The sequence below is a fragment of the Mugil cephalus genome, chromosome 7, assembly GCF_022458985.1.
Source record: "Mugil cephalus isolate CIBA_MC_2020 chromosome 7, CIBA_Mcephalus_1.1, whole genome shotgun sequence".
NCBI lineage: Eukaryota > Metazoa > Chordata > Actinopteri > Mugiliformes > Mugilidae > Mugil > Mugil cephalus.
This window is the reverse complement of record NC_061776.1, coordinates 22,515,689-22,542,262: the sequence shown is the minus strand read 5'-3', so window position 1 is coordinate 22,542,262 and position 26,574 is coordinate 22,515,689. Positions and strand designations below refer to the sequence as shown.

At 42.3% G+C, this 26,574-nt stretch overlaps 2 protein-coding genes across 5 annotated transcripts; both read left to right on the top strand.

Annotated features, from left to right (window-relative positions):
- Positions 1–5,442: 5,442 nt before the first annotated feature.
- Positions 5,443–9,293, top strand: LOC125011086 (glutamate-rich protein 2-like). Of its 2 annotated transcripts, XM_047590088.1 has the most exons (12): positions 5,443–5,678; positions 6,691–6,733; positions 6,926–6,968; positions 7,047–7,083; positions 7,176–7,209; positions 7,296–7,344; positions 8,049–8,085; positions 8,184–8,272; positions 8,336–8,466; positions 8,588–8,645; positions 8,740–8,811; positions 8,898–9,293. In XM_047590088.1, exons 1-12 carry the CDS (start codon positions 5,671–5,673, stop codon positions 9,140–9,142), a joined length of 846 nt encoding a protein of 281 aa, XP_047446044.1. In that variant the 5' UTR covers positions 5,443–5,670; the 3' UTR covers positions 9,143–9,293. The 2 variants fall into 2 exon arrangements, with proteins under 2 accessions (XP_047446044.1, XP_047446045.1); XM_047590089.1 differs by lacking the exons at positions 5,443–5,678; positions 7,047–7,083 and having other exon boundaries at positions 7,195–7,209.
- Positions 9,294–10,924: 1,631 nt separating this feature from the next.
- Positions 10,925–26,307, top strand: LOC125010537 (glutamate decarboxylase 1-like). Of its 3 annotated transcripts, none has more exons than XM_047589233.1 (17): positions 10,925–11,151; positions 12,627–12,743; positions 14,582–14,635; positions 16,200–16,337; positions 16,970–17,212; positions 18,461–18,551; positions 21,798–21,910; positions 22,047–22,162; positions 22,356–22,435; positions 22,556–22,610; positions 22,733–22,849; positions 22,953–23,017; positions 23,095–23,173; positions 23,717–23,866; positions 23,972–24,079; positions 24,186–24,275; positions 24,404–26,307. In XM_047589233.1, the coding sequence occupies exons 2-17, from the start codon at positions 12,668–12,670 to the stop codon at positions 24,575–24,577; spliced, it is 1,749 nt and encodes a 582-aa protein (XP_047445189.1). In that variant the 5' UTR covers positions 10,925–11,151; positions 12,627–12,667; the 3' UTR covers positions 24,578–26,307. The 3 variants fall into 3 exon arrangements, with proteins under 3 accessions (XP_047445189.1, XP_047445188.1, XP_047445190.1); XM_047589232.1 differs by lacking the exon at positions 10,925–11,151 and adding an exon at positions 11,300–11,610; XM_047589234.1 differs by lacking the exons at positions 10,925–11,151; positions 14,582–14,635 and adding an exon at positions 11,300–11,610.
- Positions 26,308–26,574: the final 267 nt, after the last annotated feature.

Here is a 26,574-nt window from a genome sequence, read left to right as displayed (position 1 = left end):
AGGTGATTCTCTTGCTCTAAACCCTCTCTATAATATGTGATGACCAGCCACCCAACAAAGCCATAAAGCCCTCAAAACTGCTTTGCCACAGAGACACAAAGCACCGTGCACTAAAATATAGACCTCTGGAGTAATAAAGCGGAGTCACTTTATTATGATATGTTAACATTAAATACATTTCTTTATTTCATTTTTGTACGATTATCTCTACGCTGACCTGTTTGCGATAAAAATGGGCCTGCGGCGCAAAAACAAAGTGGAGGCCGCTGCTCTAGTGCACGTCGGTGCACCTCCCCGCCTGGGTTGGGTTACAGGTGCAAACAGCCACACAATTGCAGGATCTTTGTTAAGCATTTGGCAGACAATGGAGTGTTCATGTAAAAGCTCATCACTTTTTGTAAGACCTCATTTCAGAGAAGGGGCCTTTGAAGGTGTGCGTCACAAAGAGACAAAGAGAAAACGCAGGTGCAAAGAAACCTCTCTAAAGGCACAAACGATCATTCTGTTGCTGTGGAGTTAAAGAGCATAGCAGCTTTAAAGGGACAGTGAAAAGTCATCATCAGGGAGGCTGCACAGAAGCATGGATGCTTCATAAACCAGACACTTACGTAACTTTAAGATTTGGTTTATGAAGCAACCACACTTTAAGATGGTGTATATATATGTTTGCTTTTTAACATCATCATTTTGCTGTAGAGTGGACATCAGACTACTTGCTTCTTGTTGTTTTCTGCTTGTTAAATAATCATCAGTATATAAATTCAGTCATTTTTGTGATCACAAAACATCATTTTTTCCCCCACATTTTTGATGCGTTTATTTCCGGCCTACAGGCCTCCTAATAAGGTGATTCTTTGATGAAATGAGCCCATACCGAGGGCTCGGCGGCTGCACACGTAATGGGCTCATCCACAGAAATATCTCCCTCTATGGATGGACAGCCAGCACAAATGAAGCCATGAAAAGGCTGCATGGGCAAAAGTAGGAGGCAGATAGATGGAACGGAGGGAAGAGCAGGAACCGAAAGCTCCCTGAAATGGGCGACGCACTCATCGGGGAGAGACAGAGATGGAGTGAGCGAAGAAATAGAAGAAATACAGAGCTGATGAATGAGGAAATGATGAATGGGCTTAAAAAGAGACAGATGGGGCGGCTCCCTCGGTGAGCTGTGTGGCAGGGAAATGGAAAGAGTAAGTGAAAGGAGCCAAACATGATGATGATTATGAGAATGATCACAAACAGACACAGTGATGTACCCAGAGGCTGGAGTCATCCTCTTAAATAGGTTTCATATTAAAAGCAAAGCATGTGTAATGGTATGAATATTAGCTGTAAAACCCCTCGGCTCATGTTACGATGACACAAACAAGAGGGCAATTTAATAAAGCAATAAACTCACGTGTCAACTCAGATTCTGTCAGTGGGAGTAGAAGGAGGCGAAGACTATTTCCTGGGCCCTCCTCGCAGCAGACATTTTGACACAGTTGGGAAAGCAGTGGTGGAATTAATAAAGGCTCAGCTCCTGTAAGTCATGACAATGAACGGCATGCGCAAAAATCAAGTGTCACCCACTGACTGCATCTAAAGACAGACAAGTCCTCTCTGATGACATCCACAGGATTCCTGGAGAGCAGGTTTATAGCTCAGAGTGGTGGATTCGGGCCGTCACCGTCTTAGCGCTGCTTGACTCTCCCTCAGGCCTGTCTGATGCAAAAAATGTGGAGTGTGCAGCTGATCAAACGGGTGATGCCTGGGAAGACACCTGTGAAGGCACCTAACTGTGAACCAAAGCGGCCACATCTTTCAGTCTTTGGTTTAAAAAGGTTGAACTAGTTATAAAATCATCCTGTGAAGTCGTCGTAAAGCATCACACCACAAATAAACATTTTTATTTGTGCTCTAAAGTTGGGCCTTTCAACATGAAGGTCTAGGACTGACTCGCTTTTGAGTTTTCATTTGAGGAACTACAGTTATGGCACTCAACCTCTTGCTTCATTTCTTTATTCATGATCATTCTATTTAAATCTAACTAAAGAAACATATAATGATATGACACTAGTCTTAATATTACTAAGCTGTTGCCCTAATTTGATTTAGTTAACAAACATCTGTGACTCCGCCTGAGTTGAAGACACATTAAACTTTAGATTTTTAAACTCTATTAAACTATGTCAAACCCAGATTTTATTTATTACTAGCGAATCTCATTAATTGGCGATTAACGCCGATTAAAGTTGTATTTTGTAAACTTTTCTGTGATATAAACAAAGTGAACCAAGCCCAAAACCAACATACTTAAAAAGTGTTTGAGTCTCTGCACGTCCGATCATTATTTGTTGTTATGAATCAAAAACCATGGGGACTGCACTCTCTGCATCCTCTCTACACCAACGATGATGTGTCAGGTCTCACGTCAAGAGTGAAATGTGTCAGCCAGCGGCAACTTACTTTTTCAACAAATTGGAGAAGTGTGGAAAATTTCACCTTCATCTCCTGCGTTATTTCATCCTGGTTTCAAGTTTTAGATCTGATGCAAGATGTACTGTGTTATAACAGAGGGAACCGCTTGCGTAATCTGTCTACTAACTTGAGACTTCCACTATTGCATGTGCATAGGGAAACGGGGGAAACTTTGCTTCTGTCCAAAGGTTCCATGCAGTATCAATACTTCTATTCTGTTTTCAGGCGATTGAGTGTTGACCCCAAAAGAATATCGTTTGCTCTGATGCCATCAGAGCCACATATGCCTTCACCTGATATACACTCGCATTTCCAGCACTGTGCCAATCACTAGCCATGCAGGTTCCAGACTTTTGTTTATTTTACTTTGTGATTATATCACAGAATTTAATTAGCTTTACTTGGCCCTCATACTGGAAAAGTGGAATTATTCCAACAAATAAATCAATACTAGTAACACCTCACTTGTCCCATTATGCAGGCTGTTTGTGACGTCACCGCCGGGCATTTCTCTCTCTCTTACACAAGACACACACATCCTCTCACACACCCGGCCATAATGGAGCAATTATCCTCTCCAGCTCCGATCTGCTACCCTGATTGTAATTTGCATTTATTATTAGCCTTCAGCCTGCCAGAGGCTGTGAGGCATGAGCATGGACCGTCATACGCCACATCACACTGATAGACCTGCACAGATGCTTCATAAACACGTGTGCCCGAGGACACGGCAACATGAGCACCGTTGTGAGAGACACATATTCCATACAAACTCGCACGCGTGCACCCCAGATGAAGCCATTATGACAGCAGGATGTTGCTTCGTTTTGTTAATACTGATCGCCGTTAATAAAGCTGCAGCGGGGACAGTCTGTTCGGTGGCGTCCTGCCTCAGAAATACATGCTTCACATTACATACTGTGATGTCCTGGAGGAATGTGATACATCTTCCTGTCCCCTTCCTCTGTCTGCATCCCCCTTTGGCTGTCAGGACGACCTCGGGGCTCATCGAATGAAAATTTGTGAGGAGCGCAGTCTCTCAAGGCACATACAGTACATGCAACCCACCAGCATCCTAATAGATGTGCTCGCCGGTGCTCACACTCACACACGTGCACACAGAGGGAATATGCCGAGGACCAGTGAAGTGTGAAATGATTCTGTTATCATGTCGTCTGCCTGGAATATATTTTCCCATCAACCTTCCCATGGCAGGTGTGCTTGTGTGTGGCTGATGGGCCGCTGCTGCTGCTGCTGCTGCTAAGTTTGTGTGTGTGTGTATGTTTTTGTTGTATCTGCTTCTGTCTTTTATTACTGGGCCAAAGGAGTTGAGGGAATGGTTTTAAAAGAAGGTTTTAAAAGAAGGTTGACGGTGTCAGAGGAGCTGTAGCTACTCATATTCCATCTTGATGTTTACCATTTGACATAATGAGGCTCGCAGTTGCAGCAAAAAATAAATCTTATGGTGTATGACGGAAAGTCTATGTTATCCTTGGTTATTTCTCTTTTTTTAATTTTCACCTTCTCCTCCAAACTGAGCCTTATGTATCTGGAATGAGTTTTGTACAATGCAAATGCCACCAGTCAAGCCGATTCTAACAAAAGCAATTTTGTAGCCAGTTTGAAATTAATATGCATTAAATGGAAAAAAATGTCTGGTCTAAAATAAAACTTTCTTTTACCTTTTGTCATCGTTTAAGCTCAAAATGACTGTGCTTATTTCTGCTTTGACTCATGTCCTTTATTTCTTTGACCCTTTATACCCACCTGTGAGGCTGCATGTAATTAAGGGTATTTATTCTGGGTGAATGCAGGGCATTTGCCTTTTATTTAACCCACAACGTGTACGTGCAGGAAAGAACATTGAACAATACACCTTGTTCCTCTCATCATAGACGGACACGTAAAAGCCTTTAGTCATAGCCTATTCAAAATTCACAAACTACCAGTTGCATAACTACCCTACATGGTTGTGCAACTGACACAGCTATGGTCAAGGATGCTATGGTCAAAAAGATGACAAATTGCTTTTACTTTTGACTGTAAAATAGAGTCCTTGTTCTTGTTCGTCTCTCAACAAACTCTTCTCTAGAAAAGACTGATTGCCTTGTCTCCGCTGTTACACACATGAAAACCTTCACAGCCACTAGGCTACATGGTTCAGCGGCATGTTGGTGTGCATGGGAGAGGTCCCAAGGGAGCACTCAGTCCGAGCATCTTCATTGTATTGCCTAATTAATGTGAGCTTGTGCACGTGTGTGAGAGAGGGAAAGAAAGAGTGCATAATACGAAGAGAGAGAGACACACACACACACTCATGTCACCGGCCAGACTAACCTCACCTTTCTCTGAACAATGACAGGAAGTGAACAATCCTGTCAATCATGCGCTAATTCAGGCTCTGTTGGACGTCTGAGAGCTGGGCCTGTCAGTCCGACAGTTTATATTTTCCTGAGATTATAAGACAACCGTGAAACAATGCAGTCAAGTGCTGTGGAGAGCGACCTATTAACCACACACACACACACACACACACACACACACACACACACACCTCCTTCCTCACATTTACTCTCACACACACATCGACACACACGCATTCAAGACAGAGGGCAGCTCTTTCGATGTATGCACAGCTAATGTAGCAGTTACAGCTACTTATTGGATGAAATATGGCTGACATGGAGGGTGGACAGAAACACTTAAGCGTTCAAAAGACTGAGAAAGAAGCCTTCAGAAGGTTGTATATCTGCTTAGTTAGTGGGACTGCATTCAATTTTGGTTTTGGTAGCTTTTTAACATATTTTTCACAAATGAGACAGACAAAACTATTGAGAAGCACTGTTTCAAATTGAGGTTTTGTTAACGATGATTTATTATTTCATTCGTCAGCTCACATGCTTTCCATTCTGTCTAACAGTTATCTAAAAGTAGTGCGACATCCAGACCGTCCCTGACCTGTTTTTTGCAGGTAGTTGCTAAATTTCCGACAACTCTGAAGGTCACACTCGGCAGTAGTCGCTCCATTGCTGTAGTAACGACTTTGGTTTACTTCCCTGTTACCTAGCAACCGTCGCCCGTTATACCGTTAGCGGCCAGCTAGCATAAGCTAAATTAATATTAAAACGAGAAAGCCTTAGCTTGAAGGACAAGAAACTCTTGAAAATATTTCATACACGAGTACTTAAGTTGCTCGTTATTTTTTCCTCAATGAGCAGGTGAGTTACACGAGCTACACTGACCTTAGTTCAGATAACTTATATAACTTACGAACTACTACGGCATTAGTTAGAGCTATCAACTAGCTTAATCTAGCGAGTCGTCCGTTGAATCAGCAACGTACACAGCCTGGCCTAAAAGAAAAAAAAAAAAAAAAACTCGCCACCTGTATTTAACTAAGCAAACAGGTACGAGCCTCCTACTGGATAATTACTGCATAGGCGATTATCTTTCAGCTGGCAATAAGTTATCTAACCCCAGCTGATGCAATGACTGGCTTTTCTTTTCTTAAACAAACACATCCTGGAAAAACACATCCTGTCGTCGTGGAAAAGATGTTGGTCTGTTTGAGAAGTGTCAAATCATTGGCATGCATCAAACAGAAAACATCTAAGGAGATTGAAGCACAAATTTCTAAAATTGTGTTATGAACTGTCCAACGTATTATTAAAAACTGGAAGGATGGTGGGAAACCATCGTCTTCCACAACAAAATGTGGTCAGACCAGAGACACCAGAGTGATGGGGCATCAGGGTAAGAAGAGAGGCAGATGAAGTGATGCACCATCATGCCTAGTATCTGCTGTACAAGTCTGAGGGGCAGTGCTATGATCTGGGGTTGCTGCAGTTGATCAGGTCTAGATTCAGCAACATTACTCAGTCCAAATAATGAGGTCAGCTGACTACCTGAATATACTGAATGACCAGGTTATTATACCAATGGAGTTTTTCTTCCCTGGTGGCACAGGCATGATGACAATGTCAGGATTCATGGGGCTCAAACTGTGAAAGAGTGGTTCAGGGAGCATGAGACATGAGAATCTTTGTCATGTGCTGGAGAAGGTTTTGCTCAGTGGTCAGACTCTCCCATCATCAGTACAAGATCTTGGTGAAAAATGAATGGAAATAAATCTGGTGACAGTGCAGAAGCTTCTTATCGAAAACAATGCCACAGTGAATGCTACTGTAATCAAAGTTAAAGGCAGTTAACATGATTTCATTTTGTGTCCAGGTTAGAGTGCTTCGGAAGGTCCTCCACCATTTCACAGACACAGGTAACCAGTAGAGCTGCATTTTGGTTAGTGTTATACACTGTAAATATTATTTTTTTTTTTTTTAATTAATAGTTCGTATGTGTTGTTTTCTTTGCATTTGCTTACTATGATACTTTAAGTGGATCACACATCCCATTTAAAAATAATATTGACCATTTTATTTATTTCTTTGATCACTGTACCCGGATGAAGCTGGATGTAGAACTGACCTCTGCTGAACCTCATAAACCTGATGGTAAGAGGTGATTAAAAATCAGCGTGACAAACATTACATCTGTCTGGTGACGGTAGTTGTATTCTGACTATGTTCCAGACGCAGTGGGGAAAACCACAGCCACTGAAAAACCACAGTAAGAATTTATGGCAAATACATATTTCTGTCATAACTCGGTTAAGGTTGTCCTGTTGTCCTTCAATTATTTATTATTTATTACTCTTGCAGAATTCTTGCTTGTGCACAGGATCATTCTGTAAAGGTGGGTCATGGACACTTTGAGATAATTGGATTGACACAAATATTATTCGTATCATAGCTGGAAATTCTGTTTTTGTAATTCTTCAGGTCTCTATCAAGAAGACACAAAAGTCTGAGGAAGAGGTCAAAACAAAAGGTATGTGTCATATTGAGAGAGCGGACTGACCCGAGGCTGAGGATTCCTCAGCCTCGGGTCAGTCCGCTCTCTCAGAGAGTTTAGTATTTCCTCATTGAGGAAATACTAAACTCTTTCACAAGAAGAGCTTGTGTTCCAACAATATGATCCTCCGTAGAGTGGTGAACTGAAAATGTGTTTTCCAAAAGGTTGAAGACAGACATCTTAAAAAAAGATTTATTTCACTTACATATTTTGGTTGACAACTCATCATCTCATTAACCATTTATATTTAGTAACCATTTACATTTTTCCACAAGATATTTTCAACACAGGTAAAAATCAGTAAATTTATGAATCAAACAAAGATTGAAGTAGCTTAATAAAATGAGGCATGTTTGCTTCACCATGTGGTGAAAAGGGTTAGAAAAAAAGTGTTTTTCTTTCATTGTGGTTGTTGTTGTCTCTTTCAAGCAGCATGTGATTAAATGTCTGTATGCCTCCTGAATTTGTCAAATCATTTTTAGAAATTTAGTAAGTTACTAAGATAATTAGGGGCAGGAGTAGTAAACTCCTTGAAAAATTATCATCTGTATGTTAGTTTCCCTCCAGATCATTACAGACAGTCACACAGTTTTTACTTATCATTGATAATCATATGTGATTATCATAAATACTTACATCTACTGAGCTACTGAGAATTTTATTTATATGTCCTCCTTTAGAGTGTGCTCCAAGGGAGTCCATCAGCATAATCACAAGGTTTGTACTCAAAATTCACAAAGATAGTGATCAGACCAATGAAATATTAGCTACACACTGTTCTGAACATAATATGTGGTGTCTGTCTGGCTTGACAGACAAGGACAGCCGGCTATGGGTCCTGTTGAGGAGCTGAAAATTAAAGACCTGAAGAAGTCACGTGCCTCAACGGACTCAACGGTAACAGGTAGGCTGTAAAGAATACAATACAAAAGGTAGCAGGAAAGAAGCTGATTATAATGGTTGTCAGGAGGAACAGCACATGCTCCCCCACCAGCTGAACCTACTCCCATGCATAAGGCAGATGGGGAGGAAGAACAGGCCGAGGAAGAGGATGATGAGGAAGAAGACGTTAGTGCTCCAGTGGAGCTGATAATGCAGGTAAACTGACTGACTGAAATCTCCACACCTCATGCTGTAGGTGTTTTTGCTTTGTGTATTTCAAATGCCCAAAACGGTCAATGAAGAAACTAAAAACTAAAATGAAAATTCATGATTTCAGTTCCTCAAAGCTCTACTGGACAAAGACTTCCAGCTGGCCACTAAACTGTGTGAGATGAGTATGTACCATGCATCTGTCAGCTGTATGTGTGTCAGTCTGTGAATGAGCCACAGGTGAAATCAGCAAGTGGTGACTCTCTCTTCTTGTTTCAGTTCTCATCTATGAACCAGACAATCCTGAGGCCTTGGAGTTCCTCCCACTGATCCGGAAGAAGATGGTGGAAGGTGACAGTCGTTGTTTGTACAACCACAAACACGCATATTCCAGAGTCCAGCAGAAATATATGTTTGTGTATATGGTGTTTTATTAGAGCAAGAGGCAGAGGAGAGCGATGATGAGGATGAAGAAGAAGAAGAAGATGATGATGATGATGATGATGATGACGACGACGATGACGACGATGACGATGATGACGAGGAAGATGCTGAGGAGTCGTCTTATAGCTCAAGCAGCTCCTCTTCATCTTGCTCCTCTTCCTCAGCATCAGATGACGATGAGGATGAAAAGCCAATGAACAGACACAAGCCTTGTCCTCCTTCTCACATTGTTCCCTAGAACTATCGTAGTAAACCAGCAGGGCTGAGCTAGCTACTTTAAATGTGCTAGTAGTATTTAACCCTAAAGATGTATTTATGTTAATACAGAAGGGTCGATTTATGCATCCCTTCATATTTCACCTGCAAATAAAATATTTAGTTTGAACAAAGTCAATGCTTCACTTTTACTTTAATATACTTTACTGTGACTATAGGGAAATTTGTCAATTGCTATTCGTATAAATGCCTCCACAGATGCAATAAACTGCAAAATGGTAACAGTAAATAAATTGGCCACATAGGCCACACTTTGAACAATACACAGAGTAGATTTTACACACACTATAATAAAACACCACAGTACCAGCAGCCTAGGCAGTCCTATTTAAAGTTTTATTTCAAAGTTTGATTGAGGTAGTCCCAAATGAGTTTTTGAAATCAATTACGTTCACGGTGGGGGATTCTATATCCTGGTCCCGATGGTGAAAGCTTCTGAACACAACACAGACACTCAAAGTGAGTCTTCCAGCTGGAGCTTTGGTCTATGTTAACGCTCCTATACTTTCATGTATGTGTTATGTATGACAACTGCATTACACACCTCATGCACCTGGTGTCCAAAACCATTTCCTGTTCCATTAACATTTGTCCCATTTGTGAGAAACAGGCCGATGGAATTACAGCGTTATCTGAAAATTTTAAACAAGACATTCTGGGATGTACACTGTGAAGAAATGTCCTACAGTGCTTTTTATTCAAAAACATGAAAATGATCAGCTGAATGTGAAGTGTCACTTTGCTTTACTGAGCTTTTTCTCATGTCTCTCATGTGTTTGTTGTATCAATGTGTGGCGTGTGTTAATTCTTTTGATTTACTCTCACCACATTTTCAGCTGCAACAGGGACCAGTTCTCAGAGAAAAGGCGGCTCCAAATAAACCCAGTGAACACAAACTTCTCAGCACCTGACAAGTAGCAGACAGACACAGTTAGCAATTAGCCGCAGAACATAAAAGAGGCTTTTGAAGCCAGACATTTCCTTCAAGAGTTAGTGGAGACAAAACAAAACAGAGCTGAAGAAAAATTAGATTTGTGCTTGTGCCCTTAAAAGGTGGTGATATGTGAATGTTCACAATCTTTTTCTAATGAGCCAAGGAACCAAAATAAAAAATACTGTGGTTTTAATATCCATCAAATCTCTGCTTTCAGCATTTCAGTTTGAGTTGTATTAATTAAATGTTTGGGTCAGTCACCGTATGTATTGATCTAAAGATGCTAGTCAATACTGGACAACAGGGAATTGTGTGTTTTCCTGTCATAGTTTGTGGAAACTAACATGGTTTTGCACCTTTTGAGGCTCGACTAGAGCTCTTCTGACAGCGTCTTGTTTTAAGGTTAAGGTTTTAAATAAATGTAGTTGGACTCTTCTCATGACTTATTACTAAACTTAAGATCCATCCGCCAACAAAACAAGTTCTTAGTTGACAATCAAGCGTGTTTTTACTCTTGAATGCAGCTAAGCCATCCTAGCAGCAGCAGCCAGTGGAAAGTTTAGACTCATTATCATGAGCTCATTTTCATGCCTCTTTTCTTCACACGAATTGTGAAAGGAGAAAGTATGAGCGCCATCTGATAAGGGCTGTATAATTTGCAGCGGCTGGATGAACATAATGGGCTGGTCTGTGGCCACTCAGTGGACAGGGACACGGGCGTGAGGAAGACGGTGAGGCTGGATTCGCTTTGAGGTCTCAGTGTTATGTGAAGGTTAGAAAAGCGACGGTGTAGGTCAAACATTATGATGCGTGCAGCGTTTTCATCTCATGGGGGTGAGCCGCACAAACTGGATGGATGGTATCGTGGATCCTGTATCTTTTCATTCATCTGTGATGTCATGTATTTCTAAGGAAATCTGGACCCTCACAGATCCTCTACAGGTCCCCAGAAACCTATTCAACGCGCCATAAAAGGACTGATTAGATATTCTCTGCATCTGTTGCTGCTTTAACCCACTTGTGTCTTTCATCCCAAGGTCAGTTTTTATGTTACCAACACCGAACACGTTTCAGTCTCCACCTTCCTTCCTGTGACACCCTCACACCTGGTCACACACACGGGGTTGGGGATACGTCACTGGTGTTTTTCCTTTTTCTGTTTTGGCTTCTTAAAGTGGATTGTGGCTGTCACTGGCACTCAGGGAAGCTTCATTAGTCGTCAGAGGGAGGCAAGGCTCTGACTCATGCCTGCGTGAAGAGACCAATGGGCAGACAGAGCCCGAGATATAAATAACGAATAAAAGAAATATATATATATATATATATAATCTTGAGGGAGAAAGGGTCACTTGTGCGCCGCTGGTTGGGATTTTATCAGTGCGCTCTGTTTATTGGTATTCCGTCGTCGCCGCCACTGGACTGTTTCTTGTCGTGCCTTTGGGTGGCGATTGTGACATTTAGTTAGAGTTTGTCTGGAGTCGACAACCTGTGAGTCGGTAAGATGCATCCTCCTTCCGTTTCAGCTGCGCCCTTCATAGATATCGGTATTTCTTCATCGGCAGTCGGCTGTTTGTTAGACGTGAAGCTGTTTTCGGATATTAACAACAATTAAAAAAAAAAAAAAAAAAAAAAAAAATGATAAGAGTAATACTCGGTGTCGCTCTGAGAGAAATTAGTCCTTGAGGAGTGACAGAACGAATTAATCAGTAGTTCGGTCTGTTTCTCGACGATGACAGTGATGGTGGTTTGCTTGTTCAAAACTTAATTGAAACGTCGATTGATGAGTCAATAGTTGAGGGACGGAGGCTATTTACGCAGACATCGCTGCATATTCTTGTTATTTGTTGCTTAAAACCACCTGTGAAACCTGCTGTCGTTTGCTCTTTATTATCTTCATCAGACTAAATCAACTTAACAGCGGCGAGGGTTGTATTATTGTTTTATATTAATGTCCTTCTTCTTTTAAAATGTTAGCTGCGAGCTGAGTGGATTATCCCAGTCATAAAGCTAAAATATTTAATCTGGCTTTGTTACACTAGCTCATAGACATAGACACAGACATTTAGACGGAAATGTTCATTTATCTTTTAAGGACCAGGATAATTCATTGTAAACGAAACCCCCTTCCTACATATTCAACAACTTTTAAACCCGCTTCTGGAAAACCGCGTTAGAAGCAATATTTACAGACTAACCTACAGATAAATATTGTAAAAACGTCTTCAAAATAAATATGTATGTGAGAGTTATGTTATCTCCAAAAGCATGCACCCTGCTGTGCGACTTCCCTGCGCGTCGTGCGCAATTCGCTCCAAATTGTGCGGCTTGATCCATCGCTCCCTCGGCTCCGTTTGGGAATGAATCGTTCCTGGCAAATAATTTTCTGATAATAAAAAACGAAGAAAAAAAAGGAATAAAAGAAAGAAATTAAAATCCTGGCCTTTATGTTTTCTGTCTAAAGTAACTACACTGATCCGCAGCCTCTTGTAACACTGACTCGCTTTGTTTGCAGCTGAATTATTTCCCGGCTGGAGATCAGATAACGGAGGACTAATGGCCACGTCTGAGCCGAGAGCCACCGGCGGGGACCAAGACCCCAACGCAGATAATTTAAGACCTCCGTCTGCAAGTAGGTCCTCACACTAACATCCCTGTATCGATCCCCGAGGCAAAATTCTCGTTAAGGCTGCCACTCCCTGCGCTTACAGAAAATGCCCGGTTCCGTGCCTTGCTCAAGGACACTTCTGCAGTGCGATCCACTGGCAGCACAAAGGCTTAAACCCAGATCAGCCCCTCAGACGCCTCTCTTAGCCTCTGTCTGCCTCTCTCTCTTTCTCTCTTCCTCCTTCTCTGCCTGATAAAGGCGAGGCTCGCCCGGGCCATTTGCTGTGAGGGCTCCGTCGTTAATCATTCCGGTTAAAAACAGAGCCATCACAGCTGCCTGTCGCTGTCTTGCGGATCAGCAGTGCGCGCCGAGCAGTAGACCTGGCAGAAATAATGTGCCGTGAAAGCGCTGGTATTCATAATGATCCAGTAGCATTTCATTTCACCACACCACCTCTTAAATATATTCTGGATTTGAATATTATATCCCCTTTTGTACAATTTAAGCAAAGAAATCACCCTACGATTGTAGGGATTTAATTTCTGTTTTAATTCGTCCGATCCGATCTTCCAAACAGTTTATGGGTTTGTATTTAAGTTACTCTGGGTTTTTCTTTTTTAATTTTGTGGTTGCCATTAGCTAAACCCGTGCATTAACCCCGGGTTAATTGATCATTTTAAGCCTTTGTCGCATACTCAGAATCGACTCCATTATAGCACACTTGAGCAGTCATCTGCAGTGTAACGCAGCGAAATAATTACAGTTTTTTGTCTTCAGCCGAACATTAAAGAACAAGGACTCAGCGCTCCGATTTATGTTGTGTTTGTGATGCCTTTGTACACATCGAATAAAACATTGTATCCTTCATTTGTGGCCCTTGTATGCCGAGAAACATTTAAACAAATCTCGGACATATTTCAAATGTGAATTTGTACCAAGAAAAAGTCCATTAAATCTGTTTGTTGTGTCTGACCTGCTCGTATACGGCTGCTGCTGCTGCTGCTGGATGTTGCCATTATCTCTCTGCCACGCTCCATCTCACGCCCGGCGGCTTGCAGTGTCTGTGCGTGCGTGCCTGCGTGCGTGCGTGCGTGCATGTGTCACTGTGTGTTTGCGCCTGGGCCTCGGCACCTGCTTCTCACGGAGTGAGATTACTCCACTAAATTTAAATACTTGTTTTTGTTTTTGAAAGTTTTCCATGAGGTGTACGTCCTCGCTTCTGACTCTGCCGCTGCGCGCTCTGCATTTGATTCCCTCCGGCGTCTTGCTCCATCTCCGCTCACGCATGTCCACGCTCGGGTTTGTTCGCAGCAGTGTATATGTGTGTGTGTGTATGCATGATGCGTGTGTGTGTGTGATGCTATAAGTTTCTGCATCGAGTCTGCTATAGACTCACAGGCCGCAGTCATTTCCAGCTCGCTCCAGTCACATACTGTGTTTCACTCAATTAATTTCTGCCCTCCTCCGTGAGCTCATTTCACGGGTGTTAATTCTAGTCCGCCCCTTGGCTGGGTGTGTGAGCCGGCGCGGATTTGCCGTGCGGGCCACAGTCTGTCCCCATTGATTGAACCTAAATCGGAAATGTTATAAGGCTCATGTCTCGTGGTCAGAGACGTTAAGATAAATACAAATGTGGGTAAAAATCATGGCGAACAAAAGAACTCGGTTCTGATTCTTAAAAAAAAAGAAGAAGAAAAAACAAATACACACATAGAAATATCAAAACCGTTTCCAGAATGGCACACCTGGCCAAGAGCCGCCCGCATCACGCTTCCAATGTGCTCAGTGTGCTTCATCACCCGCCTCTCCACGTTTTCCGCGGCCTTCACATCTCAGAAACTCAAACGTTCATTCTGTTTTAGACGAATATGCGTGGATGCACGGATGCACACGGAAACTGGGGATGAAGATATGTGGTAAGTTTTTTGGGGCGCATCAATCGTTCTAGTATTTTATCACTTTCTAAATGCCATTTGTGAAAAAAAAACAACAACATATTTTTGCCATTTACAACTTTGGCATTTACTCACCCTCTCTTTGTATGAAATTCCACTGGAACAGATTTTCAGTTTTGACATTTTTTCTTTAAGATCGCCACTGGCTTGCATCTATTTTTTTTTATTACCATTTTAATAATTGTATGCATTTCGAGGCCTTCTAAATCAGGCCATAGTGCTGGCTGCTAGAGCTGGGCCATCCTCGACTGTCACTATGCGTTTCCATCTCCAAAAGGTCAGTGGACATTAGCCTGTAGTTCTGCTGATGAGAGCCCCGGATCAGGCCCCCTCCCACCCCTGGAAGCCCCCGTGTCTTTTCCCATTTCACCCCCAGGAGAAAAATCCTGTGGACAAGCCTGGAAATATGGAACAGAGAGCGTCTTAAAACGATGACGTCAAAATAACAGAGTATTTTGATGTCATCCCCTATTTTTCCTGGAGTTATTTTTGTCAGCCTGGAAGGCATACTTGTTATATTTGAATTAATTTGCTTATTTCAGATATTTAAATAAATAAGATTTGCAAATGTAGATGCATGCTATTCTGATATCCATTCAAATTGTATATTATTTACCTATCGTTTGCAGCACATGTCTATTAAAAGGCAGAAGAGGTCTCATCTTTTTTTTTTTTTTCTTAAGGAACTGATCATTAGATCTCGATCGGTTAAATGACATTTTAATGGGGTAGAATGGAAATGGAGTGGAAATATTACGGAGGCTACTGAGGTCGCATAGTCTCAAATATTGATTGTGCATGTGTCATTTAGGATTTAATGAGATGTTAGAAGTTTTCAGAGAAACTATAAGACTTTTGAGAGTTTTTATACGCTGACAGATGTGTGACACAATTAGGCCCACATGTTGTTCTGCAGATACAGACGGGTTGTATGAGAGAGAAGAGAAAAAAAATCGCTGATCACGCGTGCAGTCTTGAACACACGGGCCTTGCAGAGTGAGGCTGCAGCGGGGGTCTGTGCATCCTCCATTAACCTTTCTTTACACGGCGTGTACTTATTGGCTGCATGGGTCATCGCCGCAGGCCGCCATGCCCACTGACGCTGATCCGTCTGTGAGGACAGGAGGGACAGGGTGCTTCCTGGTTGTGATGTCACAGTCAGAGTGCGAGGCGGGCACCCACACACACACACACGCGAACACACCGGTGCTTCCTCTTCCTCTTTCTCGCATTTGTGTGTGCCCAGTGGGTGTATAAAAGTTTGCCATCCGCCAGTTTGAAGTAGCTTTTCAAACTGTTCATGCAAATAGGAGCTGGCATTGGAAAACAGATTTTTTTTTCTCCAAAAAAATTTTAACATTCGTTCATTTTTCTTTGGGGTGTTTTATTCATCAATTAATTTATTATAACTATTATTTTTAATTTCATTTTGAATCAGTTTGGGTTACGCTTTTGGTCCTTTTTGGGGTGAGTGGGATGGAGGTGTTTGGTGATAATTCCTTCTCGTCGTCGCGTGCCGCTTTAGGATTCCTGCAGAAGAACAACAGCCTGGAGGAGAGGGGGAGGCTCGCGGCCCACAAGAACCTGCTCTCCTGCGACAACAGTGACAGGGACGCGCGCTTCCGCCGCACGGAGACCGACTTCTCCAACCTGTTCGCCAGAGGTGAGAGCTTCACACCTGTACTATTATTTATTTTAGTTGTACATCATGAGTACATTTTATTATTGTTTCATTTTTTCTTGTTTTTGTTTGTTTGTTTGTTTTGTTTTTTCAAATTGAACTGACAATTTCCGAGATAATTGTAACTACATTATAGTTTTGCTTGATAATTTACGCAATATTTTTAGCATTTTGCATTTACTTACAATCACCATTCTGAGGAATGGAGAATAAAAATGCAGGCTTGTGCTAAGCCATTGTCGTGTGAAATTTGGATTTACGCATAGAACTAATATCGAAAAAATAAGCTATGTTGGATTTATTCATTTTGTCTGTTCAGTTGTTTAAACGTGAGTGAAAGCGGAAAGCTGAATAATTTGCTTTAGGAAGTGAAACTTATGTTCTCTCTGTGTTCTTTTCATTAGCACGCAACAGCTTATCGTAAAATCGAGGTTACACCGCAGCCTAAAGCCTGGTTGCTGATGTTGCTGCTAGCCTACCAAGTGGCAGCCACTGCGTTATGCGACTAGAACATAGAAGCTTTTATTTAAGTCGTCTCAGTTAACATGCCACGATAGCTACAGAATTACTTGAGTCCATCACACAGACTTAATCTCCGCTGCCTTTCCGCTTAGACCTGCTGCCAGCCAAAAATGGAGAGGAGCCCACCATGCAGTTCTTGCTGGAGGTGGTCGACATCCTCACGAACTACGTCAAGAAGACCTTCGACCGCTCCACCAAGGTGCTGGACTTCCACCACCCTCACCAGCTGCTGGAGGGCATGGAGGGCTTCAACCTGGAGCTGTCCGACCAGCCCGAGTCTCTGGAGCAGATCCTGGTGGACTGCAGGGACACGCTCAAATATGGCGTCCGGACAGGTAAAGACAAGTCCCAGTCAGGAACAGCCGGGGTATGGGATTTTAAAAACTGTCTTTTCCTGCGGCCCCCTGAATTATTCATACCATGGCAAATGCTACTTTAAATAGCCCAAAGGGCTGTGACCATTGTGTGGATGAAACACAAATATATTTTTTTTAGTTTGTCATAATTCAAAAGGAGCTGTGGTAGTTGTAGATAGAGTCCGTTAATATATGCCTACTGTGCAAACAAATCAACGAAGTCAGTAATCGTACGAGTCTCCTATTATACCTCGATTAATATTCATAGTATAATGTGACGACGTATTGTTCAAAAACATTTGATCGCCCACACATTAATTCAACATGCGCTATTAGAGAAGAAGCTGTTTGCTAGACAGTGCATACAGCCTATTAAGATGACTGCCTTATTTATTGTGCCCCTGGTAATTCAGTCGACATCCTCCTTTTCTCTACCCCCCGACTTATTAAAGCAAGTGTCGCCTGAGGGGATCCTAACACGGGCTGTTTCAAGCTGTTAAAAACGACAACGCACAAACTATCCCTTGGCGTTCATATATCACAGTGTCTGCTCGGTGCCATTTTATTTATTACTTTGCGGAACAACTTGTGGTTGAATTTGATTTTGTGTGTGGTCCGTCTGGAGGAACTGTCCGCGGTGCTGAAACATTAAGTGGCTTTCTGCTACCTCTTGCCTGTAGCCATGTCAGTTTATCCGACATACCCATACAACTTGATTTCGACATCCTGCCCGTTTTTTGTGTAAAATTATTGTTATATTTATCATCTGAGCCATGTAACACCACATCCATAAGCTACTTGTACCGATTGCATACAGGCTCCAGGCCTATTCATGGTGACTGAGTGTGCAAGAAGCATAGAGTCTAACTGGCTGTCATCTAACAGTTTCCAGTGTAATTACTGCACGCTGAACAGACCTAAGTCAGCTCCCTTAGGTGCCGGGGTTGACCAGGGAAATGCAAAATGAAATCTAAATGAATACTGAAATAAAAAAAACATTTCTTTTGATCGCTATTATTTTCTCCCTGATCACACCTATTTATTAAGGCGTCATCATTATCAGATTTAACCTCCACAGCACAATCTCTACACAATTTCATGCACTCAAGTTAAGGCAGACTTACCATTGACTGCCCTCTTAATGTGTGTCCGTTTAAATAAAGTATCATTTCCTGCATTACGACAGTGTGTTTGTTTTTGTGTTGTTGTTTTTTTTTTAACCTTTAGGTCACCCACGCTTCTTCAACCAGTTATCTTCCGGGCTGGACATCATTGGTCTTGCAGGAGAGTGGCTCACTTCCACTGCTAACACCAACATGTGAGTCACTGAATGTATTGGTTTCTTTGCTTGTGTGCTTTTGCATGACATGTTTATGTATACAGGGGGGACACGTCTATATGCCAGTAGAGGACAAGGGATATTTCCTGTTTGTAGGCCACTGGAAATACCCTTTGGTGATCATCATATATTGAGCATAGTGGAAGTGTTTAGGGTGTTCCCCTGGGATCACACCGGCGCTGGTCTTGGTGGCCTTTGAGGACAGTTATATAAAGTGTTTGGTTTGTCCTGTTGAGACTGTGTATTGACAGATGCTAGGCTGCTGCCACGCTGTACTGTATATCAGAGGCAGCCAAGCCCCAGGGATGGTTAGATTGCATATTGATCTCAAGTCACAGTTACATGGTGGCCCAGTCTGATAGAGGGCACGAACCACATCACCATCACGCGGCTTCAACACACACACACACACACACACACACACACACACACACACACACACACACACACACACACACACACACACACACACTCGAACTCTGACACACACATGCTGTAAATAAACTACAACTATGTGATATGATCACCTGAATAAATTGAGCAATGCTAGTGTAAGAAATATCAGAACAGAGACCACGCACACTGGTTTACTGGCAATAAACCAGTCTAATATTTACAGCGCTATCAGTTCTTTTCTCAGTGGATACATCTGTTATTTTAATTTGATTTCCTAAACATGACAATTCGACACAAATTAAGATTTTTTTTCACCCTATATCAAAGCAAGCGTGCAACTTTTCATCTTTGCTTCATCATCATTTACCCAAGTGAAAACGGGGAGCAAATGGAAAAGCTGCAGTAGGAAAGACCTTTTCAAGCATTTTTGCTTGAAAATAAATGTGATGATGAATAAAAGGATGAAAACAAAAATGAATCACAGACAAAGCAAAGGAAGCCCTAGAAACAAGAAGGAAAGCTGACAGAAACGCTGACATATGACTGATTCACGCTACAAGTTGACAAGTTGGGCAGAAATTTAGCGACACCAGTGCCTATGCTACACACTGGGTATGGAGGGCAGAAGACATTGCACCCCAGACCATGTACAAACCATATCCTTAACTATTATGGCTACTGTCTTTTCTGCAAACTGGCTGATGAAGAAAACATGAAGTGTGAATATAATACGACAAAAGCTAGATAGAAATTAAGATAGCTAGAAGCTTAATTTATCCATCTTTTTTTTTATTTTTTTTTAAAAAAACATAAGCTTATGAAACCATCCCCTCCTATAAAAAACTTTTCCATCTCATCCCCTGGTTTGAAGAATGCCCCAGGAGGCAGGGCCATTGCCTTCCCACACTCCAACACACTCTTGCACACACTCTCATAATGAGACACACCAGCTCAGGCTGTCCCAGATATGGCAGCAAAGGTTTCCAGTCCATTGACTGCAGGCTCATTGTGAGCTGGTCTTAGCAGATAGACCAGCTGGGCCCCACACTGACTCACAATGTCCTCCGGCTGCACAGAAAACCATGTCATATTGTGGAAACTGGCTGCTGCAGCTCCCCGCGGAGTGCTCATTCCGGCTCTATTGTCCCTGTGGGTACAGACTGACTCAGTGGTCCTTTGAGGGGCTGAGAGGAGAGGATGGCTGGGGGGGTCACAGGGTTAGTCACATAGAGACACACACACACACAGACTCACACACTGAGTGCCCTTGATGATGATAATAAGGGCATTTAGGGGCCGTCCCTGGAGAGAGGCAGGTGACTGAGGGGTAATTTTCACCCTGAAAAGACCAATGATTGGCTCTGATTGTGATAATGATCACCATTATTGTCATTACAGCGTGAAATGACTCAGAGAGAAGGAGAATTTTAAAGAGGTACATTGGTTTTGTCCTATTTCTCTTTGAGGGTGGGGCCAGTTTTAGGAGAAAAGAAAATTGCAACAAACAGGATATTGAATGGGTTATATATTAACCATAAATCCAACATATCAAAGAGCACCATGTTTCTGAAATTAGACTGAAAATTAGACGAGGTGATTTTATCCTTTGTTGTTGCAGATCAGTCAAAGCCTAGAATAGGTCTGGTGCATTGACTAGAATAAGATGAGCTCTCACTGGGAATCATTAAAAAAGATAAATGTCTCCCTTTCTTTAGTTTATTGTCATTTTCCCTTCAGTTTTCCTCTGTCCATGGCTTTTACTCCTTCTCCACCTATTTTCAGATAGTTCTTTTTGTCGTGTGTTGTCCTGTTTCTTTTCTGAACGCTTTCCTCTGCGCGCTCTGCCTCCATATCATCATCCTGTTCCTTTGTTCTCCTCTGTCACAGTTTCCTTCAATGCATTGTTTCCCAGCATCCCTCTCTTTCGCCCAAACTACAAAATGCTCCTGCCCTCTTTTGGAAACCTTTATGTTCGAAAAACGGAGACAGCCCGAGCAGGGAATTAGAGAGTTAATGCCGTGGTTGATTGAGGTGGTGGAGGGGCTGCAGTAATGGAAGTGGAGGAGTGTTGTGTAACTGGCCTCATTGGAAGCAGGGTAAACAGGGATCAGTCCTGAGGGTGCGTGGGATGTGGTGAGATGGCTTGTCAGTTGGGGAAGAGAACAAAAGCTCAGTCCTCACTGGAAGAGTTGGCTTTCTGTGACACATGTAACCTACTTAAGTTCATCCAGAAGTTGCGCCCCTTTGTCGTCCGTGTTGCCACCAAGCATTTTAATCAAATGACAGAGAGGTCAGACACACACATTTAATTTAGCATTAAAAGCTCATACTAGATTTTTTTATATTTTCGGTGAGAGAATGAAATTTGTAGACACAATGCCCTCTTAAATGTGTGTAATTTCGTTCCAACAGAGGGTGTTATCTTTGTAAAACACGCACACACACACACACTCACATATGTACACATTCAGGTCCTCTCAGCCATCGAATCAGCCCCATTCAGGCTTGCCGCTGAGATTGGCAGGATTGACAGATAGCCATCGGAGCTTTGTGCGCTTTAATTAAACCACAGAGTGATTCTAGAAGGCATTTGAATATGAATGTTTGCTGGCTGACTCCTATCAGACCTTCTTTTAATTAGCCCAGTCAGCACAAACTCCACTTTGTGCTCTGTGGATGGAATTATAGTGAGGCTAATTAAAAACCATCACTGTGTGTTCAATCAGAAAATGCATAAGAATCTTCCTTTATTTATTTATTTATTTTTCAAACATTTTTTGCGCTGGCGAAGGATAAGCCGCATTCATAAACTGGCGAAATGATTGGCAGGTTCACCTACGAGATCGCTCCAGTGTTTGTCCTGATGGAACAGCTGACTCTGAAGAAAATGAGAGAGATGATTGGCTGGCCAGGCGGAGAGGGAGACGGCCTCTTTTCCCCAGGTTAGTCCGTCGGTTCGTTTTGTCGTGGTAACAATCTTCCCATTTGAAAATAATATTGCTGCAGCTGTGTGTGTGTGTGTGTGTGTGTGCGCGCATGCTGCTGTCCTGGGTACTGACTTGTGTGTCTGTTCAATAGGCGGTGCCATCTCCAACATGTACAGTGTGATGATTGCACGTTACAAGTATTTCCCTGAAGTCAAGACCAAAGGGATGTCTGCTGCTCCCCGCCTCGTCCTTTTCACATCTGAACATGTACGTAACCTTGAACACATCAGCCCTATGTTTCACCAATTGTAGTTTTAGTGAGGCAACGAACACTAAACACTAGGCATGTTTTAATGGATTCATATTTGCCATTATCACATCTTCTATCTTGCAACACAAAGCTCCCCCTCTTTGAATTTGGCTGCTGTTTTAGTGACAGATGAAACGTGTGTCCCCACAGAGCCACTACTCCATAAAGAAAGCCGGAGCAGCTCTGGGCTTCGGCACTGAGAACGTCATCCTGCTGAGCACAGACGAGAGGTTTGTAGGTGGAGTGATTTTCGAAATGTGAAGCCACAATCAGTAGTGAAACTGTATAAAAATACAATGCGTGCAAAATGTATAGCCTCGATCATCACCTGCTGCTTTGGCCGTTTTCAGGGGGAGAGTCATTCCTGCAGATCTAGAGGCCAAGATCATCGATGCGAAACAGAAGGTGGGTATCTTTCTCGTTTTCATATTCTCTCTTTCATTTTCCTTTTCTCTTTTCTTTGCATCCTTCTGCTGATTTTTCTTCGTCTCTTAAAAATGTCTGTGCTGTGTTTGGCCAATCTCCAGGGTTACGTGCCATTGTTTGTGAATGCCACAGCTGGCTCGACCGTGTACGGTGCATTTGACCCCATCAATGAGATCGCCGACATCTGCGAGAAGTACAACCTGTGGCTCCATGTCGACGTGAGTGGCTGACGCTAGCTGGATCAGCTGCTGTAGTGTTTGATATCAGTGGCAGCTGTGCTGTCTCGTCACCCGCTGTAATGGGACTGTTCTCTCTCCTCAGGGTGCTTGGGGTGGTGGACTGCTGATGTCTAGGAAGCATCGCCACAAGCTTAACGGAGTTGAGAGGTGAGTACATGAGAACAGATGAGCTACTTCATGAAAACCTCCAGTCAGTTCATTAACACACGTGTCAAACGTCTTAGGGCCAACTCTGTCACGTGGAACCCACACAAGATGATGGGCGTGCCTCTTCAGTGTTCAGCGATCCTGGTCAGAGAGAAGGTACAAAAACACACACACACACACAGACACTCACACACACACACACGCGCACACACACACACACACACACACACACACACACACACACACACACACACACACACGCACACAAATCCAAAAGTCGATTTAAAGAAACACAACTGAACTTGTAGAGCTTCGAAGAGATGTTTTACCACTCATCCGAATAGCTTCTTCACTTCTAAGGGACTAGTGAGAAATTGAAGTTTAAATTGTTTTCGGATTAACATGACCTGAATGACACAGAGTTGTGTTTCCATCCCTGTCATAGGTAATAGATTAAATTAACTGCTGCTTGGATCAAACCACAAAATGTTATAATATATCTCGTAAAAACGTCTTTCTGTCCTCATAAAATACAGGCTCAACCTCTGCTTTAAAGACATTTGATGATTTATAACCCTTTTAACTTTGGCTTTACACTGTGCATGTTTAATCATATCTATAGGCTACACGTTTGTATATACTGTTAGCATCCCTTGGACAAAAATGTCAACAGTGCCTGTGCTGTATCTCTGTCTGCAGGGGATCATGGGGGGCTGTAACTCCATGTGCGCCGGCTACCTGTTCCAGCCAGACAAACAATACGACGTCACGTATGACACAGGAGACAAGGCAATCCAGTGTGGCCGACACGTCGACATCTTTAAGTTCTGGCTCATGTGGAAAGCTAAGGTGAGATGGAGGGAGAGTTACACTCATCCTTCTTTAGCAGCAGGTGTTGTCATGGTTGTGTCTTTTTAACTGTAATTATCTCCTGGCCAACTCTTTCCCCTGCAGGGCACCATCGGGTTTGAGCAGCACATTGACAAGTGTTTGGACCTGTCTCAGTACCTGTACAACAAGATCAAGAACAGGGAGGGATATGAGATGGTGTTTGATGGAGTGGTGCGTTCACCTAATTTTTCGTTCCATCTGTGTTTATCACGACAGTTCACAGTCCACTTTGAATTGATAAACAAAACAAACTGACTGCGTTCATTTCTGTCTGTAGCCCCAGCACACCAACGTATGCTTCTGGTACATTCCACCCAGCCTGAGAGGAATGCCACACAGTGAAGAGAGGCGAGAAAAACTCCACAGGGTAAAGACTCCCATCACTCCTACCAACTTCAGACAGTTTTGCCTATGAGATTGCACAATTTTTTCATTCATTATTATTTAGGCTTACCTTAATGACGGCTCTGATTTGCTGCTGTTTGACTCCACCAGGTGGCACCGAAGATCAAGGCCATGATGATGGAGTCAGGGACCACCATGGTGGGTTACCAGCCTCAGGGCAATAAAGTCAACTTCTTCCGTATGGTCGTCTCCAATCCTGCGGCCACCCAGTCTGACATCGACTTCCTCATTGATGAGATCGAGCGGCTGGGTCAGGACCTGTAGACCTCACTGCCACAGCTGATAGGGAAGGCGAACCGATAGTCTTTTCGCTGTTGTATTTCAAAGGAAAATGCCAGTGGGATGAAACATTCACAGTGCAACAGACGCAGCAGAACGATAGGACATGTTTTAGGTTCTTTCTTTCCAGATTGTCTGAAGCATTCTAAATGTTTCCACGACAGAAGAGAAACACTGAACCCCCGAGTTTCTTATTAGCTCTCTTTAGACATAATATATAAAGAGCATCTTAAGTCTCTAAAGTACAGCAGACATGCTCTAATGTATGACTGTGCTTTGGAAACTTGTCATGTGTGTGATCTAGTTTCTTGTACAATGTGCTTTGTCTTTTAATGTCTGTATGTGTGTGTCCGAGTGTGTGAAACACAAAAAGGGAAAAAAGCACAGAAATCTAAATATTCCAAGGATCATCAAGTTAATCTGCTGTATCATACATTTGCTACACTCAATTGAATCAGTGGTGCTTTCGGCTGTACATATATTTAATCTTAGTGCACCGGCCCTTTTGTCCTAAGCCAGTGTCCAGTCCCTCGAAGCAGCGTGTGAGCAGATGTGCATGTAGCACACCGGGTGTTTCCAGTCATGTGTTTTAGGCTATCACTGTGTTAAAAATAAGCTAAAGTGTACGGCATAGGTGCAAAGTGTGTTAATCTGTGAGGATTTAGTGACCTCCAGAGCTACTGAGTTGTAGTCTGCAATAGTCTCCCTCATAGAAGTTTAAGATTAAGATTTAATACGTCTTCAGACATCCCCAGTCTGTGGCAACCTTTAACTTGTAAAACGCTGGCTCGTTGTCTGTTCCATGCAATCATGTGCCAATATGTGTTTTTAACATTAAAAGATGAATATTTGATTATATAGAAATAACTCTTTATTGCATTTCCACTGTTTGCAGATTCAGGTATTTTATTGTAAATGTATCTTTATGTGTATTACATGGTAATACATTTGTAAATGTAATCACGGAAACTGAGTAAAGTGTATTTATAGTGATTTTGTCAGCCAAAGAAAGAGAATCGGGAACAGAGCAATCCATTGTCCTTTGCGTATAACTTCTTATAGATTATAGGTGTTTGTAAAATGTTACCTATGGACTGATGCAATTTCTATAGCGTGTTTCTTTTTGTGTTGTGAGTCTTTTGAACTGAATGTTTTGAGATGACTGATTGGCCTTCTGATGAGATTGAGACGGAAGTCTATGTGATCCTCTGGTTTATGCCGGACTTTTATTTTAGCGAGAAGCACAAGGATGTGAGAATGTACTCTCCTCTTGAGAATAGGAAGAAAGCATTGTTGTACCTGTCTGAATCCTAATGCATAACTGTAATATAGTATATTAATTGTAATACATATTACTTGTATCCTCAGTGTCGCAGGAGCTCAATGGAATATCTTATATAAAAGTTCCTGCTTGTGTCTTTGCACAATGTTCACCTTTCTTTCTTCCATTTGTAAATGTATGTATATTATATAAGACTTATGTTAACAAAGTATTTAAGGTAATTAGGGACCATATTTAAATGGCACTGTTGCATAAATCATATTTAAAGTAATCTGTGTACTGTATGTGGCCAATGACTCTTGTGCGCGTCCCTTGGCTGGTTTTTGATGAAATCAGCTGTAAGGGAACGTTTCCCAGGAGATTTTCAGTAGGCACTTTAACAGAATCAAAACATGTTTAAAAAGATCTTTAATAAAGGCTATTAAAGGGAAAACTTTGTCCGACTTTTTCAAACACACACACAAACACAAAGGAGTTTGGACCTCACAACAAAACCAATCCCTTGCTGTGTCTGCACAATGTACCTTTAAAAATGTGCCCATATTATGGTCTGTTCTCTACTGGATCCTGTTCTACGACACTTGCATACACGCATACACAGACACACAAGTATGTTCTTGCCGCTCTGCCTAATCATCCTCGAGAAGGCTTTATTTGCCCCCCAGCTGTGTGTCAGATTGGCTGTTCTCCAGCGTGGAAA

Coding starts and splice junctions, on each gene's coding strand:
- LOC125011086 (XM_047590088.1), top strand. Junction 7,084..7,175: donor ACAGCCACTGAAAAACCACA/GTAAGAATTTAT, acceptor TTACTCTTGCAG/AATTCTTGCTTGTGCACAGG. Junction 8,646..8,739: donor CACTAAACTGTGTGAGATGA/GTATGTACCATG, acceptor TTCTTGTTTCAG/TTCTCATCTATGAACCAGAC.
- LOC125010537 (XM_047589233.1), top strand. CDS start 12,668: ATGGCCACGTCTGAGCCGAGAGCCACCGGCGGGGACCAAGACCCCAAC. Junction 17,213..18,460: donor CAAATATGGCGTCCGGACAG/GTAAAGACAAGT, acceptor TTTAACCTTTAG/GTCACCCACGCTTCTTCAAC. Junction 22,436..22,555: donor CTGCTGAGCACAGACGAGAG/GTTTGTAGGTGG, acceptor GGCCGTTTTCAG/GGGGAGAGTCATTCCTGCAG.